Here is a 19,377-nt window from a genome sequence, read left to right on the forward strand (position 1 = left end):
AAATGTATGGGACGCTTTTAAAGCGACTATGAGAGGTCATATTATATCATATTCGGCTTTTGTTAGGAAACAGATTAAAAAACAGTATATAGAGTTAGAAAAAGAAATTAAAATACTAGAAACTAAATTGGTAAGCAAATGGGAACATGATGTATTACAAGCTCTTTTGAAAGCAAAAGGTAAATATAACGAATTAGCTTCAAAAATGATAAGAAGAGACTTGTTTTCCAAACAGACAATGTATTATGGAAATTCTAATAAGGCGGGAAGATTATTGGCAAATTATCTTAAAGCAAAAAAAAGAAGAACTAACATTAATGGGATAAAAGATGATAATGGTATAATAACCAATCAAACGGATATAATTTTAAAGCAATTTCTAAAATTTTATAAGGACCTGTATTCTTCCAAGCCTTATTTGGAGAGGCAAAAAGATGGTAAAATTTTTTTAGATTTAATTATTGGACCTAAGGTTCCTGATCATATAAAACGGAGTTTAGATGAACCTATATCATTAAAAGAATTAGAAACAGCGTTGAGATCTCTTAGAGTTGGATCCGCTCCAGGTGGTGATGGTTATACAGTAGAATTTTATAAAACATTTCAAAATGTCCTTTCCCCATATTTACTAAATTTATATCAGACACAACTTATAAAAGGTGATATTAAAGGTACTATGGCTGAATCAATAATAATTGTTTTGCCTAAGCCAAATAAAGATCCTACTTTGGTTTCAAACTACAGGCCTATATCTTTAATAAATGTGGATAATAAATTTTTGGCGAAAATTTTGGCTTTGAGATTAGCCAAAGCTCTCCCACATATTATAGACATGCATCAGACGGGTTTCGTTGCTAAAAGACATTCCTCTAATAACTCTAGATTATTGTTTTATATGTTAAATTTATCAAAAAAAATGGATGAACCGGCTTTTACAGTTTCCTTGGATGCAGAAAAAGCGTTTGATAGGGTAGAATGGAATTTTATGTATCAGGCTTTAGAATGGTTTGGTATAGGTTCTGGATTTATACAAATGGTAAAAACATTGTATAGCTTCCCGATTGCAAGATTAAATATTAATAATATGATATCTGATGGTTTTCAATTGCAGAGGGGAGTTAGACAAGGTTGTCCTTTATCTCCTTTGTTATTTGATGTTGTATTAGAACCCTTATTGTTAGCAATACAGCAAGCAAGGGGGATACAGGGTATTCCATATTCTGATATGGAATATAAAATTTCGGCTTATGCGGATGATATTTTACTTTATTTGAGGAATCCAGAGTCTACCTTATCTTGTCTATTGGAATTAATTGATATGTTTGGCAAATTTTCAGGTTATAAAATTAATTGGAGTAAGTCTGAACTTATACCTTTAAATGTTCATTGTGTAAAAGGATTATTTGACGCTTTTCCGTTCATATGGAAAGAAGAAGGATTTAAATATCTTGGCATTCAAGTTAAAAATACAATTGAAGATACAGTAAAAGAAAATGAAAAATTTGTATTGAAAAGAGTTACAGAGTTATGTGAGCAATGGAATCCGTTACATCTTTCTTGGTGGGGGAGAGTTCAAACTATTAAAATGATGATCTTGCCTGCAGTTTGCTACCAAATGAGTATGATACCTATTTATTTTCAGGGGTCCTTTTATAAAAAGTTTAATAGCATTTTAACGAAATTTCTTTGGCTTGGTAAAACGCATAGAATAGCTTTGGTATCTTTGCAAAAATCAATTAAGGAGGGAGGGGTAAATTTTCCAAATTTTTATAGGTACCATCAAGCCTATATTTTACATCAGGGTATGTATTGGATCCTCCCAGAACTGATAGATAATGCACCGGATTGGTTATATTTGGAATGGCGCCTTATGTTTCCCCTAAATTTAGTTCATCTTCCAAGTATCAACATGCCTAGAAGATACAGAGAAAATAAGATATTAATGGATACTTGGAAAACGTTGAGGTTTATTAGTAAATTAACACCTGTCCCAATAAACAAGTCAACTAATCAGTCTTTATGGATAAACTCCAAGATTAAAATTGGCGGAGCTCAAATCCTTTGGAAGGACTGGATTATTGCAGGCATTAGATCTCTGAATGATGTTATTTCGGAAGGTAAACTGCTGGAATTTTCACAATTGCAACATAGATTTGGTCTTAGTAAAAAACAAAGTTTTAAATGGTTGCAATTGAAGCAGGCCATTCAGGTTGGGTTCCCTGAATGGAAAACATTGAATAATCAATATAGTTTAGAGTTCTTATGCTTCCAAGCAGACTTCCTAGGGCATCAAGCCGCATTGTGGTATAAATTAATATCTGGATATTTGAATAAAAAACAAAAAAATGGTCTAAGAGACATTTGGAGCATTGAGATTAAGCATCAAATTACTGCATCTCAATGGCCACTAATTTGGTCTTGGAGAATGAGATGTACATTGTCAGCATCTATGAGACAAACTTGGTTCTTTTTATTACATAGAGCTTTTTGGACCCCTACACGTTTGCAAAAATTAGATAGTTCTAAGTCCAATAAATGCTGGCACTGTAATCTGGAACCTGGGATGTTGGATCATTTACTATATCATTGTCCCTACATTAAAAGTTTTTGGAATGCAATTTAGCCACAAATTAATAAATTGATGGAAAATCATGTAGCAATATCATATGATACAGTGTTATTTGGAATGATGATGAGAAAAAAAAGTCAAATTTCACCAGAAAATAACAAGCTTTTACTAGTCATGACAGGGGTTGCCATTCAGCATATAACCAATAACTGGAAGAATCATAGTAACCTTAATTATACATTTTGGTGGAATACAATTTGTCATATATTCAAAATGGAAAGAGTAATAGCAATACAAAGAGGGACATATCCTAAATTTATAAAAATATGGGGGCCATTGACAAAGTATTGTACTGAATGAATAGTAGGATTTATCTTCTTCTTTTCTTCTTTTATCTTGTCTTCTTTATGGCACACATGGAGGGGGGGTAGTGAAAATAATTTTACATAACATGTTATAATATGGTATACAATATGTATAAGGTGATTGGAAAGTACTTGAAGGGTGGGGGGTGGGAGAGGGGATAAAAAAAATTTGTTCAGAATATTATGTAATAGATATAAAAGTGATATTGTGTATTCATTAGTTGTAACTCAATATTTTGTACACTTCATGTAAAATATGAAAATGAATAAAGAATTATAAAAAAAAAAATTAATATGAAAAGTAATGTGGAGAATAAGTATTCCATAAAAAAGATGTCCTAGTATCTTGATTATTACATAATCCGATATGTTACCATATTTGGACAGACAATGTTTATCAAGCCCAGTACCCTGTTTCCAAAAGTAGCCAACCCAGATCACAAATACCTGGCAAGATCCCAAAAAAGTAAAACAAATTTTATGCTGCTTATCCTAGGAATAAGGAGTGGATTTCTCCAGGTCTATCTTAATAGTGGCTTAGGACTTTTAGGAAATTTTTAAACTTTGCTAAGCTAACTGCTTTTACCATATTCTCTGGCAATAAATTCCAGAGTTCAATTACACACTGAGTGAAGATATATTTTCTCTGGTTTGTTTTAAATCTACTTCTTAGTAGCTTCATTGCATGCCTCCTAATCCTAATATTTTGGGAAAAAGTAAATAAAGTGATTCACATCTTCCTATTCCACTCCATTCTGAATTTTATAGACTATCATATATCCCCTGAGCCTTCTCTCTTCCAGGCTGAAGAGCCCTAGACACTTTAGCCTTTCCTTATAAAGAACATAAGAATAGCCTTATTGGGTCAGACCAATGGTCCATCAAGCCCAGTAGCCCGTTCTCACAGTGGCTAATCCAGGTCATAAGTACATGGCCAAAATCCAAAGAGTAGCAACATTCCAGGCTACCGATTGAGGGCAAGCAGTCGTCCCATCCCCTTTATCATTTTCTTTGCCCTTCTCTGTACTTTTTCTAACTCGGTTATATCTTTTTTGAGATGTGGAGACCAAAATTACGCAGTATTCAAGGTGCGGCCGCACCATGGAGCAATACAAGAATATTATTTTTCATTTTTGTTTTTCATTCCTTTACTGATAATTCCTAACATTCTATTTGCTTTCTTTGCCGCCACAGCACATTGAGCTGAGAGTATCAACATATCTTCAGTGATGACAGCAAGATCCTTTTCCTGGGCGGTGATTCCTAACATGGAACCCTGCATAACATAGCTATAGTTTGGGCTCCTCTTTCCAACATGCATCACTATGCACTTGCTCACACTGAACATCATTTGCCATTTTGCTGCCCAGTCTCACAAGTCTTCTTGCAAATTTTCACAATTCTCTTGCAATTTAACAACTTTGTGCCTTCATTAAATTTAATTATCTCACTTGTTATTCCCATCTCTAGATCACTGATAAATATGATAAAACGCAGCAGTCCCAGCACAGAACCCTGGGGAGCCCCACTATATAAACTTCCATTGAGATTGTAAACGATTAGCCAGATCAGGATATTGCATAACTTTGCTATCGGAGGTTTTATGCCGATGAAGTGATTTACCCTCTCTAGTTAGGGGAGGTTTTTCCTAATCCCTAATGAGGTTCTGAGGCTTTTCCTCTATTATAATTCTGCTTTCAGCTTTCTTTTAGTTCTCCTTCAGTTCTCCTCCAGTATACACATAGCTATTTTTGGTACTTTGAATGTAAGTTGTGGGGGGTTGTGACAGTTATTTTTCAACCCCACTATTTACCCTTCCCCATTGAGAATATTGACCATTTATTTCTACTCTCCGTTTCCTATCTTTTAACCTGTTCTTAATCCATAATAGCACATTTCCTCCAATCCCATGACTTTCTAATTTCCTCAGAGGTCTTTCATGAGGTACTTTGTCAAATGCCTTCTGAAAATCCAAATATACAATATCAACTGGTTCACCTTTATCCACATGTTTATTCACCCCTGTATTAGATTGGTTGAGGCAAGATTTCCTTTGACTAAAACCACATTGGCCTTGTCTCATTAATCCATGCTTATGCATATGCTCTGTAATTTTGTTCTTTATAATAGTCTCTACCATTTTGACCAGCATCAATGTCGGCCTCACTAGTCTATAATTTGCCAAATCACCACTGGAACCCTCTTTAAAAATTTGCGACACTCCAGTATACCATACTGGATTTTAAAGATTAATTACAAATTACTAACAGATAGCTGTCAGACTGTGATATTCCAACTAGAGAATGACACGGTGACAAAATTCATCACCGTTCCCGTCCCCGCGGATAACTGCAGGAAACCATCTTCATGTCATTCTTTAAGGAGAGAGGGAAGAATCAGAGTATGAATGGCCACAACCACTGACCCACAAGCTTTGCTTTGAAGAATGCTGGTGTAGGACTGAGGTTGAGATAGATACTACAGAATGACAGTCTCTGGTATCCAGAGCAGATATTGTGATGTCATAATGCCTCGTTCCACCAGTGCCTAAGAGCCAATCACATCAGTGATGTCACAATAGCTTCATTATCCTTGGCTCACATAAGAATCAGAGTATGAATGGCCACAACCACTGACCCACAAGCTTTGCTTTGAAGAATGCTGGTGTAGAAGGACCGAGGTTGAAATAGACACTAGAAAATGACATGGGATTATTTCCTGCGGTTATCCGTGGGGACGGGAACGGTGATGAATTTTGTCACCGTGTCATTCTCTAATTCCAACATCTAAAAGTTAGAACAGCATTTTATAAAAACTGAGGATGAATTAAGGTTTGAAGGCTATGAGGCTCTTTTACTAAGCCATATTAAGCAGCTGGCAAGGGTAGAAGTCAGTATGAACCCATCAGTGTGCTATAAAAATCTGTATAACCTGCTTAACATGGATAGGAGCAGGAACCAGGAGTGACAAGGGCAAGTCAAAGGAGAGGCAAATTCCAACATTTAGCACCAGTTGGTGTTGCGCACTAGCTTTGTCAGAACTTCCAATAGTGTGGCCAGATTTAGCATCACCTGAAAGAAAGATGACTGCTCGGGATCATGGTGGGCTTTTTAAATCTTGCCACAGTCCCATTAGGGGAGGGGGAGGTCCACTGCCAATTGTGTATCACACTACCATCAAGGTGACCCCCCCAGGAGGTTTCCAAGGGGGAGTTCGGGGAGGGTCAGGGTGGGGATTAGGAGTGGGTTGTGACTGTTGTGGGGGATCAGGAGGCGGGAGATGTTAGGAGGGGAAATTGGAAGGCGAGGTGATGATGGGGGATTGGCTGCTGTGGGGGTGATGTCAGAAGGGAAATCAGATGTACTGTGATGATGGGGGTGGAGAATGGATCTGTGGCAAGGGCAAAAACTTGCTACACTTTAGCAAAAGGCCATGTGTTTTTCAAGCTGCTTGATTTTAAAGTGTTTCCCCCTTTTTTATGGTCCACCACTAAAAATATTCATGTGAAAGCTTTGTAGTTAGTGAAAGGGAAGTTTTTTTCTTTTTTTGCTTTAATATATATAATTTCCCTTTTATTTGGGCATATGTTTTCATCAACTGCTGTCTTAATTCTTGAGGTAATTAAAGGTGTCAGAATTTAGAAATAATTCAGAGTGAAGAAATAGCAGTAAAATGAGGCGCAATCACAGAAAATATTTTGAAGACGTGAAGAATAATCTTTACCTATGGCTTTTGCCAGGAATCGAGCACTGTTGATGTTCTTTACTTCGGCTCGTACTCCATAAGGCTCACCAGGGCGATGGACAGATACGTTTGCATCAACCCTCAGTTGTCCCTCTGGAAGCAGAAAAGTTGTAATCAGTGAGGATTTCCCCTTTCTCTTTTTGAATCTTCATAAAGCTCTTACAAATGATAAAATTCTGAATCAAACATTTAAGAGCTAAGTTTCAATAGTGATGTCTAAGACTAAGGGCTCCTTTTACGAAGGCGTGTTAAGGCCTTAAAGCGCGGAATAGCGCGCGCTAAATCGCCTTTTGAGCAGGTGGTACATTTTTGGCTAGCGCACGCTATAGCACGCGTTAATCCAGTGCGTGCGCTAAAACGCTTAGCGCACCTTCATAAAAGGAGCCTTAATTTCCACCTACCAACAGAATACAAAGTTCTTTTACTGACGATACTAATGTCAGGGCTTGCAGGCCCAAGGCCTGACCACTGTAAAGTACAATCATACATATTATCCCTCCCCTGACTTAATCCCATTCATGTTTTTACGCATGCATTGTGAAACAGCATGTTTATTTTTACCCACACAAAGGACAGACATGTTCTTATGCAGATAAGCAGGCATCTACCTGTAAGAAAAACTTCAAATTTTGCTTCCTTAATGTCTAACATTTAGGGCCTAATTCTATAAATGGTGTTTACCAGTAGGCACCTAGATCGGGAAGAATGGACCCAACTGTAAATCACACCAATAGACCTTTATGCCTGCAGGTGTAACATATCTAGGTACAGCAGGGATTCAGGTGGCTTTTGGAAGGCTCACAAATTCCACTATAACTGTAGTAGTTAAGAGTGAGATATAGGTCTGAGTCCCAATCTCTATAGTTGACTACCACGGCCACTAGGCTACTCCAGAGTCCTGCTTGCTGTTCTACTAGGGCTGGCCATAACATCTGAAGCTATCATATTGATATGTATTGTTTCACCTCTTTAGGGGGTGGGAGGGGGTCAGTAACCACTGGGGGAGTGTGAGAATTCTTGCTTACATCCCTTCAGTGATTATCTGGTCAGTTTGGGCCCCTTTTTGGCACTTATTTTTTTATTAAAAAAGGTCTAGCCCCAGACGTCCAAATTGTGCCCATGACGTATTTTTACATGTTCAATTATGGCAGAAAAACTTTCAATCAATCAAAAAGCCAATATCACACTCTCACTGTATTGTATTATATTCTTGTATTGTTTACTTCAATTCTTCTATAGATCTCTTAGCCATTCAGTAAACACTATTTAAATGTAACATCTTGACATGCAGTTCTCATGTGACCTCAGTGGCTACACTTGGACTTCATATTTCATGGAAAGCCCAAGCTATACCGTAGTCAGCCTCATCGGTCACTCTTCTATCATATCTTTATTTTTATAATTATTTTAAATAATTTATGGTATAGAAACCTTAAATAACTTATCTCAAAGTTGATACACTGAATGGAGCCCAACCCCTCCTGCCCCAACGCAGCCCCGCACCCGCCCGATCCAATATGGGCAGGAGGGAGCCCAACCCCTCCTGCCTGGTGACCCCCCCTGCGACAAGATCCAGGCAGGAGGGAGCACAACTCCTCCTGCCCCGATGACCTCTACCCTCCACCCCCCCCAAAAAAGGGGCAGGAGGGATCCCAGACTCTCCTGCCCTGATGCAACCCCCCCCATGACCGCCCCCTGAACCGGATGGACGGGTCCCAAACTCATCTGTCCAGCAGGCTCGCAGAATGGCAGGCTTTAGGGCCTGATTGGCAGGTTGGGCTCCCTCCTGCCCGGATCTTGTCGAGGGGGGGGAGGGTTGCCGGACAGGAGGGGATGGGTTCCCTCCTGCCCGGATCTTGTCGCAGGGGAGGGGTGAGGGGTAGCTGGGCAGGACAGGTTGGGCTCCCTCCTGCCCATATTAGATCGGGCGGATGCGGGGCTGCTTCGGGGCAGGAGGGGTTGGGCTCTATCCTGCCCAATCCGATCGGGGCAGGAGAGGGTGGATCGCAGCAGGAGAGATTGGCTCTCTCTCCTGCTGCGATAGCGATCCAAAGTGCCGCGGTTGGCAACACTTCAGGATCATTATCGCGGTAGGGGAGATGAGCCATCTCTCCTACCGTGAGCGTTGTGGTAGGTGGTAGGCAGGATTTCCAGGGACGCTGAGCTGATCGCGGCAGCCATAATCAGCTCAGTGGCCCCTTTTTCGGCACTTATACCTGTTTTGACTTAGTCTAAGTCAAAACGTATAAGTGCCGACTAGGCAACCTGTCAAAAGTTTTGGTTATACCTGTTGTACGACTAAGTGTAGGTTGGCCCACCTCCCGCCCTTTCCCCTCCTCTTTTCGCTCTATGCGTTTAGAGGCAGGGGAAAGGCCTAAGCTGGTTTTAGATACGTCTAAAACCAGCTTTGGTTATGGGTACTTGTACAATCAGGCTTTTTGATCGTTCAAGTACCCATTTAGGCCACTTTGCAGCCTTTTTTTTTTTGATTATGAGCCCCAAAGCCTCTAATATGTCCCCTTGATATTCAGACTAACTACTGATCAAAAGCATAGATATCCGTCTAGAATATAGGTTTCAAAAATAGCAAATTGTAAGGGTTTGGTGAGAAAAACATCCATCTGCCCCTTTATGCTACTTTTTGGACATTTTTCCTTTTTGAAAATGAGCCCCAAAGTTACTTAACCATTTTGCAGTCTGAATATCACCCCTAATCAATGAACTGCTAAATATGTTCAGAAAAGCATTTCATCTTAGGCGATTTTCTGAGTCAACTGGACATGTGCCTTTGAAAAGGAAATATAGACGAAAATTTAGTTCTTGATAAATGGGTTTATATATAGCTGAGGGAAGAGAAAAGTGCATTCTGATTGAGCCATTTGAGAGAAAAGGAAATGAACTCCGTTCCTTTCTTCTCCAGCAACAGTAAAACCTCTTTGGTGCGTCTACCCAATAACTAAAAAATAGATGCTAAAGAAAAGAATTATGATCCACCTACAGCACCATCATTCCTTTGGAACAAAATGGGAAAATAAATTTCTGCAGCTAGGCTTTCCAGCTGCTAATGTCCTCTACAGAAATCAATTGGCACAGGGACTCTCTCGCTCTGCACTCTGCCATACTCCGAATATTTATTTGACATCTTATGGAGTCAATCACAAGAGCAGCTGAAGATCACATATCAAAAGACCAAAATGCTAGCATTAGCTACACAATGTATTATATCAATACACTGTACACATGTTCATTTATAAGGGAACTTTTTTATTAAATAAATAAAAAAAATCAAAATAAACATATAAAACATTACTACTGTAATATAGTAAGGAAAATAACCCACCAGATGCATGAAATAACAGAAAATGCTTTTTGTGGGGGAGGAATGCAGAGTAAAGATATCTTCACACTTTTTGCTATTTGACATAGATTATCTTTGTTAATTTCTTTAAATATGACTCATAAATTTAATATTTTTCATAGTAACATAAGGGTCTGTTTACTAAGCTGTGGTAAAGAGGACCTCTCATCTGGAATAAACTGCCAACATAACTAAGTCAACCCAATTCCGGAAGAAACTAAAGACATATCACTTCTCTCTATAGCCGCTTTCTTATCCTTCACCCTTCCTTCTAAAACCAACTCTCCTTCTAATCTTCGGTTTATATACTGGGTCATCTCCAAGCAGAGCTCGACTTGGTTAACAAAAATCAGAAGACCAGAATATACAAAGAGATAAGAGAAAGGGTGAGTAATAGAATTGAACCTGGCCTAACGCAAAATGGGCCCTGCAATGCTTAACTTAACTAGGTCTTATGGGCAAACCATTTAAATATTGTGAGAATAACAAAGTAACTTCAAGAACTTGATGTAAATCTTATTGTAAACCGCATAGATTCCTTGCAGAAAATTGCAGTATATAAGATTGTAAAATGTGGCCTTAACATGGGTTTCCCCCACATGCTAAGGTCATTTTTAGTGCAGCAGTAACTTGGCAGAGTTTCAAATTTCTGTATTACCGTATTTTCGCGGATATAACGCGCACCATTGTAAAACGCGCACAGGGGTATAGCGCGTAGAAATCACGATGATATGTACAAAAACTTTTCTATACCGCGCTCAGGCATATAACGCGCATGCTGCCCGACTCTCCTCTGGCCACCCCGACTCTCCTTTCGCTCTCCCCGACTCTCCTCTGGCCACCCCGACTCTCCTTTCGCCCTCCCCGACTCTCATCTGGTTGCCCCGACTCACCCTGACTTTCGGTGCACTGCCCCGACTCTCCTCTGGTTGCCCCGACTCACCGTTCACCCGCCCTGACTTTCGGTGCACTGCCCCGCCTCTCCGTGCCTGTCCCCCTTGAAGTCCTGTCCCCCCTTGAAGGTCTGCCTGTCCCCCCTTGAAGTCCTGTCCCCCTTGAAGGTCTGCCTGTCCCCCCTTGAAGATCTGCCTGTCCCCCCTTGAAGTCCTGTCCCCATCCTGAAAGCCTGATGCCCCCCCTCGACGTCCGATTCTTCTCCCCCCTCGGCAGGACCACTCGCACCCCCCCCCCGAAGGACCGCCGACTCCCCGACAATATTGGGCCAGGAGGGAGCCCAAATCCTCCTGGCCACGGCGACCCCCTAACCCCACCCCGCACTACATTACGGGCAGGAGGGATCCCAGGCCCTCCTGCCCTCGACGCAAACCACCTCCCCCCAACGACCGCCCCCCCACCCAAGAACCTCCGCCCGTCCCCCAGCCGACCCGCGACCCCCCTGGCCGACCCCCACCCGCCTGCCCCGTACTTTGTGTAGTTGGGCCAGAAGGGAGCCCAAACCCTCCTGGCCACGGCGACCCCCTAACCCCACCCCGCACTACATTACGGGCAGGAGGGATCCCAGGCCCTCCTGCCCTCGACGCAAACCCCCCTCCCTCCAACGACCGCCCCCCCCCCAGAACCTCCGACCGACCCGCGACCCCCCTGGCCGACCCCCCCACCCCCCTTCCCCGTACCTTTGGAAGTTGGCCGGACAGACGGGAGCCAAACCCGCCTGTCCGGCAGGCAGCCAACGAAGGAATGAGGCCGGATTGGCCCATCCGTCCTAAAGCTCCGCCTACTGGTGGGGCCTAAGGCGCGTGGGCCAATCAGAATAGGCCCTGGAGCCTTAGGTCCCACCTGGGGGCGCGGCCTGAGACACATGGTCGGGTTTGGCCCATGTGCCTCAGGCCGCGCCCCCAGGTGGGACCTAAGGCTCCAGGGCCTATTCTGATTGGCCCACGCGCCTTAGGCCCCACCAGTAGGCGGAGCTTTAGGACGGATGGGCCAATCCGGCCTCATTCCTTCGTTGGCTGCCTGCCGGACAGGCGGGTTTGGCTCCCGTCTGTCCGGCCAACTTCCAAAGGTACGGGGAAGGGGGGTGGGGGGGTCGGCCAGGGGGGTCGCGGGTCGGTCGGAGGTTCTTGGGGGGGGGCGGTCGTTGGAGGGAGGGGGGTTTGCGTCGAGGGCAGGAGGGCCTGGGATCCCTCCTGCCCGTAATGTAGTGCGGGGGGGGGTTAGGGGGTCGCCGTGGCCAGGAGGGTTTGGGCTCCCTTCTGGCCCAACTACACAAAGTACAGGGAAAGTGGGTGGGGGTGTCGTGGGGGTCGGCCAGGGGGGTCGCGGGTCGGCTGGGGGACGGGCGGAGGTTCTTGGGGGGGGCGGTCGTTGGGGGGAGGGGGTTTGCGTCGAGGGCAGGAGGGCCTGGGATCCCTCCTGCCCGTAATGTAGTGCGGGGTGGGGTTAGGGGGTCGCCGTGGCCAGGAGGGTTTGGGCTCCCTCCTGGCCCGATATTGTTGGGGAGTCGGCGGTCCTTCGGGGTGAGGGTGCGAGTGGTCCTGCCGGGGGGGGGGGGGTGTATCGGACGTCGGGGGGGCGGCCGGGCAAGAGGGCTTGGGCTCCCTCTTGCTCCGATCGTGGATGCGGGTGCGGGTGGGAGCGCGTGCGAGCGGTCGTTCGGGGTGGGGGTGCGAGCGGTCCTGCTGGGGGGGTGAATCGGGCGTCGGGCGGGGTGGGAACTATGTTTAAAAACTTTTGTATACCGCGCTCAGGCATATAACGCGCGAGGGGTATGCGCGGTACGTAAAATCACGTATAACGCGCGCGTTATATCCGCGAAAATACGGTAATAGCCATGAACTAATGTTGCCACTAGCTCACAGCCATTAAGAGAAATTACCATGTGAAGCACTTACCGCCACCTATTTTGTAAACAGTAAGGCCTATGTGGTGATTCTGTGCTAACCAGTTAACTCATAGTAATGTAGCTTAGAGAATGATAGTTTCTAAGTTAATTCTGTACTTGATATACCGTCTATCAAAGTGTACCTAGAAGGTTTACAATACTAAAATTTAAAAGAAAATATGGATAAAATTAAAGAAAAAGCGGAACATTTCATAATTAAAATATGTATGACAGACGAGACATGCACATATTGACACAGAGGGCTCCGGGGTTAGGAAGGTGCAAAGTACATCGAGATAAAAAGTAAATCATAGAGGGAGGTATGAGGGCATGGAGAGAACAGAGGTCGGGGGATGACACTTTTTAAAAGCGGTTCTTATTCATTACTGTGCTTGAGTGTGTTGGCTGAGTATATGGTCCTTTCTCATGTCAGGTATGCGTCCCTAAATAAGAAAGTTTTTAGTTTGCTCTTAAATTTATCCAGGGATTCTTCGAGTCTGATGTCCAATGGGAGAGCATTCCATAGGGTGGAGGCTGGGACGGAGAATATAGTATTGTGTGTAGTGTCATAGAATAGCTCCCTTATGGATGGCATAGTTACCGTATTTTCACGCATATAACGCGCGCGTTATACGCGTTTTTACCTACCACGCATACCCCTCGCGCGTTATACGCATGAGCGCGGTATACAAAAGTTTTTCTACATAGTTCCCACCCCGCCCGACGCCCGATTCACCCCCCCCAGCAGGACCGCTCACACCCCCACCCCGAATGACCGCTCGCACGCGCTCCCACCCGCACCCGCATCCACGATCGGAGCAAGAGGGAGCCCAAGCCCTCTTGCCCGGCTGACTCCCCGACAATATCGGGCCAGGAGGGAGCCCAAACCCTCCTGGCCACGGCGACCCCCTACCCCCCCCCCCGCACTACATTACGGGCAGGAGGGATCCCAGGCCCTCCTGCCCTCGACGCAAACCCCCCTCCCTCCAACGACCGCCCCCCCCCAAGACCCTCCGCCCGCCCCCCCAGCCGACCCGCGACCCCCCTGGCCGACCCCCACGACACCCCCACCCCCCTTCCCCGTACCTTTGTGTAGTTGGGACAGACGGGAGCCAAAACCGCCTGTCCGGCAGGCAGCCAACGACGGAATGAGGCTGGATTGGCCCATCCGTCCCAAAGCTCCGCCTACTGGTGGGGCCTAAGGCGCGTGGGCCAATCAGAATAAAGCCCTGGAGCCTTAGGTCCCACCTGGGGGCGCGGCCTGAGGCACATGGGCCCAACCCGACCATGTGCCTCAGGCCGCGCCCCCAGGTGGGACCTAAGGCTCCAGGGCCTATTCTGATTGGCCCACGCGCCTTAGGCCCCACCAGTAGGCGGAGCCTTTGGGACGGATGGGCCAATCCGGCCTCATTCCGTCGTTGGCTGCCTGCCGGACAGGCGGTTTTGGCTCCCGTCTGTCCCAACTACACAAAGGTACGGGGAAGGGGGGTGGGGGTGTCCGTGGGGGTCGGCCAGGGGGGGTCGCGGGTCGGCTGGGGGGGCGGTCGGAGGTTCTTGGGGGGGGCGGTCCGTTTGGAGGGAGGGGGGTTTGCGTCGAGGGCAGGAGGGCCTGGATCCCTCCTGCCCGTAAATGTAGTGCGGGGTGGGGGTAGGGGGTCGCCGTGGCCAGGAGGGTTTGGGCTCCCTCCTGGCCCGATATTGTCGGGGAGTCGGCCGGGCAGAGGGCTTGGGCTCCCTCTTGCTCCGATAGTGGATGCGGGTGCGGGTGGGAGCGCGTGCGAGCGGTCGTTCGGGGTGGGGGTGCGAGCGGTCCTGCCGGGGGGGGGGCAGGGCAGGGGCGGGTAAACGGAGAGTCGGGACAGCGCACGGAGAGTCGGGGAGGGCGAGAGGAGAGTCGGGGCGGGCGAAAGGACAGTCGGGCAGCATGCGCGTTATACCCGTGAGCGCGGTATACAAAAGTTTTATACATAAAATCGTGGTTTCTAGCGCGCTATACCCGTGTGCGCGTTATACACGGGTGCGCGGTATCTGCGTGAAAATACGGTAATAAATTCTGGTTGTTAGATCGTAATGCTCGCAGCGAGACATAAGAGATAAGATATTTGTCTAGAAAGGCTGGGGAGTGGATATGTTTTATTTTGAAGGCAAGTAGGAATATTTTATATGTTGTTCAATGTGATATGGGTAGCCAATGGGCTTTGCGGAGTAAAAGAGTGACATAATCGTATTTCCTTGCCTTGTGTATGAGTTTAATGGCTGTATTTTGAATGAGATGCAGTCTGCGAGTTTCTTTTTGTGTTATGCCGGATATAAAGAATTGCAGTAGTCGATATGAGAGATGACGAATGAGTGAATCAGAATCTGAACAGAAGTGTTTAAGGAGAGATGTTATCGAATACATTAATCAGAGTTTGTAGAAGTATCGTTGGGTTACTGCCAGTGTTCCCGCTAAGCTGCGTTGGCCTGCGCTCGCGCACAAAATATTACATCGCAGCGCAAAGTTTCTCTTCACAGCGCACACACGCGTCGGTAAGGTAAGGGGACGCATTGGGGGGATTGCACTTCCCCACAATTGCCATGCTTCGGTTCCTCTTCTTCCTTCCTTCCTTTCCCCCCCCCCCCCCGCGGGACCCTGCGGCACCATCAACTCTTACTCCCTCTAATGTCGGCCCTGCAGCTCCAGACTTCCTCGCACCTTCTCCCCTCCCCCTTTGGATCGCTATTATTTTAAATGTTATAGCCGCGGAGCTGTATCCATCAGTGGAGATGTCTAACCTCGGCCTGCCCCGGAACTCTTACTGCAGCAGACGCCCTCGTCTAGGCAGGAACAGGAAGTCACTGTTGCAGTAAGAGTTCCGGGGCAGGCCGAGGTTAGACATCTCCACTGATGGATACAGCTCCGCGGCTATAACATTTAAAATAATAGCGATCCAAAGGGGGAGGGGAGAAGGTGCGAGGAAGTCTGGAGCTGCAGGGCCGACATTAGAGGGAGTAAGAGTTGATGGTGCCGCAGGGTCCCGCGGGGGGGGGGGGGGAGGAAGGAAGGAAGAAGAGGAACCGAAGCATGGCAATTGTGGGGAAGTGCAGAGCTGCAGGGAAGAGTGTTGCGGTACCCAGCTGGAGGGAGAAGGAAGATGAGGGAGGGAATTAAAGGAGATGCCAGGGCTTGGAGCGTAGGAGGAAGGTATGCCAGTCTAAGGGAAAGGAAGGGGGAGATGTGAGAGCATGGAGGGGGAGCGAAAGATGGAAGGAAAGGAAAGGAGAGAGATGCCAGAGAATCAGGGAAGGGGAGATACCAGACTATGAGGAGAGGTGTGGGAGAGGGAAGGCGAGGAGAGAGATGCCAGACCAATGGGGTGAAAGGAGAGATGGAAGGGGGAGGCATACAGTTTCTGGAAGGGGCATAGAAGGAGAGAAGATGCCATATAGGGGAAGAGAGACGGCAGACAGTGGATGGAAGGAAGAGAGTTACAAGAAGATGAGGAAAGGAGAAACCACAGAAGACAAAGGTAGAAAAAAATTTCTATTTATTTATTGCTTTAGGAGACATGTGTCACTGTTTCTGTGAAGCATTGTATGCAGAGTCCAGCTTCTTGCTGGTTCAATTTAACCTTTGTCTATGTATTTTTATTTTATCCCCCCTTTTACAAAACTGTGAAGCGTTTTTAGCACCAGCCTTGGTGGTAGCAGCTCTGATGCTCAGAATTTTATGAGCATCAGAGCTGTTACCTCCGTAGCTAAAATCCACACTACAGTTTTGTAAAAGAGGGAGGGGTTAGTTTGTGATTACATATTCCTTACTAGGCGAAGGTGTTTTCTGTGTTCTGTGTGTTCGAAAGACATGGTTTTCTGTTAGGATTGACGGTGTAGGATTGATCTGTGCTGGTCTGGCTTGTTTAGTTTTACATATGGGTGTATTGATGTACTGCTCACTGCAATATGTAAGATGCTGCCTTTTCCTAGGTACTCATGTGTGACGTGTGGTTTGTTACTAAAAAATCATGTTTTTCTTACAGATGGGGGGGGGGTGCCCAAAAATATGATGGGCCCCGGATGTTACATATGCTAGGTACGCCACTGTATGTAAAGATACCAGAAAGCTGGCGTAGCAAAAACTTCTAAGTTTTGAGTATTTAACCCTCCCACAATCTCACGGGCACTCGGTTCAAGTTTATTGAGATTTTGATTTAAACGCAATATCAAATATTTTCAATGCGTATAACAAAAATAAATTTGGGGAAATAAATAAAACCATTTGAACCAGTGTTCCCGCTAAGCTGCGCTGGCGTGCGCTGGCGCACAAAATATTACATCGCAGCGCACACGTTCTCGTCACAGCGCACGATCGGAAGAGGCGTACGGCAGATGGCAGGGCGGCGAGAGGAGAATCGGGCGAGTTGGCTCATAACTTGCTGGCGCCCGATATTTTTGGCTCACGGTGAAAAAAGTTTGCTCACAACACCCGCCCGCTTAGAGGGAACACTGGTTACTGCACTTATTTGGTCATAGTAATTGAAGTCTTTGTCAAGGATGACCCCCAAGAGTTTGATTTTGTTTTCAATCTGTATGGGACAAGAATCTATGCTTATTGGTCTGCTTAGGTTTTCTTTAATCGGAGGCCGTCAAAAAAGAATACCTCTTGATTTCGCTATGTTCAGTGATAGTTTATTATGGCAGCCAAGTACTGATTTTGTCTAATTTGGTGTTTATTTCCTGGATTTCATCTGTGATTGTAGGGTTAATGGGGTGGAGTAGTTGTACGTTGCCTGCATATGTGTAGACGGTGAAACCAATAGATTGTGCCAGGGTAAGTAGAGGAAGATGTTAAAGAGCGCGGGGGGGGGGGGGGGGGTGGATACGGGGGACAGTTTAGAACCCTGTGGGACTCCATATTTTTGTGAGATTGCAACTGAAGTTGAATTGTTGAAATTTACTTTGAAATTTCATCAGTGAAATAGGAAGAGAACCAGTGTAGTACAGAGCCGGAGACTCCATTATTTTGACAGAATTCATCACCATTCCCGTCCCTGTGGTGTAACTCCTACTCTCTGCCCCCCAGACATTCCCCCCTCCAACAAAAATTGTAAAATATTTTCTTAGTACACAGCGCACGTTGATTTGGAACTTATTGCAGGATTCCTGAGCATGTCCTGCAGTAAGTGTATACCAGCACTTACCGTGGTTTAATAGGAGGCCCCATAGTAAATGATGGAAGATAAAGACCAACATTGCCCATCCTCTATTCCCAGTAAGGCCACCCAGTGCTCCCAATCTTCATTGTCTACATCATTTTCCTCTGAAACCGAGATCCATAATTCTATCTAATCTGCTTTACATAACAGAAAGGGAAAGGGATTGGGACTTGCATACTGTCTTTTTGTGGTTAAACAATCACACTCAAAGCGGTTTACATACAGGAACTTCAAGCATTTTCCCTACCTGTCCCGGTGGGCTCACAATCTATCTAATGTACCTGGAGCAGTGGAAGATTGATTAAGTGACTTGCCCAAGGTCACAAGGAGTAGCGTGGGCTTTGAACTCACAACCTCAGGGTGCTGAGACAATATCAGAAGTGAGCCAAATAAAGAATAATGAAGCCACTGCGACATCACTGATAAGGCATTATGACATCAGGGAAAGGGATTGGGATTTCTATACTGCCTTTTTGTAGTTTTGCAACTACTCTCAAAGTGGTTTACATACAGATACTTCAAGCAGATACCTGTCCCAGTGGGCTCACAATCCATCTAATGTAACTGGAGCAGTTGGAGGATTAAGTGACTTGCCCAGGGTCACAGGGAGCAGTGCGGCAGAACTTTGTGTGTAATTTTTTATTTTAATGTATTTTTTTCAAGGAACCAGAGAGCAATCCGTTTTCATTATTGGAAGCTTGTTGTTTCTTTGAAACTGCTTCCTTAAACTGGTCATTAACCTCCTCTCCTCTCCTCTCCCTGAGTTTGCCAGCATTGATTTTAAATACCAGTTTCCTGAGTTCAGTGAAAACAACAGTCTGGTTAATCATGTCTAGACAATGCTTTCTCATAGCTCCTCTATTAAAGAGAGCAAAACCAATTAATGTTAAGGTGCACAGATAAGGCATCAATCAGCTCCTATTTGTCTGCCTTCATCTGTTTTTGGATGAGTGTTACTTTTTTCTAATCCAAGTTAGAGAAGGGTTTAATCAATGGACCTGATTTTTTTTTTTAAGTGTATGGTTAATAACAGGCTGTTTAACTCACTAAATGGACAGAAAATAACTGTATGAGCTACTCCGTTGTTTAGGGAAAGGGGAAGTGCAAAGCCAGCATTTATCTTTTAGCACAATATTTAACCACTAAATTTATTAATTATCTGTTTATTTTAGACCTGCAGAACTATAGATCTAAAGTTAAATGCTGACTGTCACTGGCTAAGTTAGACCCTGATTCTCAATACTGGGCCATGTCAAGGCACAAGCTCTGAATATATGGGTTTGACCGGACTGCTAGTGATCGCCTGA

The 19,377-nt window shown here is 45.2% G+C and overlaps 1 protein-coding gene across 2 annotated transcripts in view; it reads right to left on the reverse strand.

Moving 5' to 3' along the window:
• Positions 1–19,377, reverse strand: part of GATB (glutamyl-tRNA amidotransferase subunit B) — a 178,691-nt gene that overhangs the window by 76,389 nt on the left and 82,925 nt on the right. For both annotated transcript variants that reach the window (XR_004539110.1, XM_033940686.1), the window contains exon 6: positions 6,658–6,771. Coding sequence is in view for 1 of the 2 variants with exons in the window: in XM_033940686.1 (XP_033796577.1) it covers positions 6,658–6,771 (114 nt within the window). In the remaining variant the exon portion in view is untranslated. The remainder of the gene's footprint in view (positions 1–6,657; positions 6,772–19,377) is intronic.

This window comes from Geotrypetes seraphini, chromosome 1 (genome assembly GCF_902459505.1).
Source record: "Geotrypetes seraphini chromosome 1, aGeoSer1.1, whole genome shotgun sequence".
NCBI classification, from domain to species: Eukaryota; Metazoa; Chordata; class Amphibia; order Gymnophiona; family Dermophiidae; genus Geotrypetes; species Geotrypetes seraphini.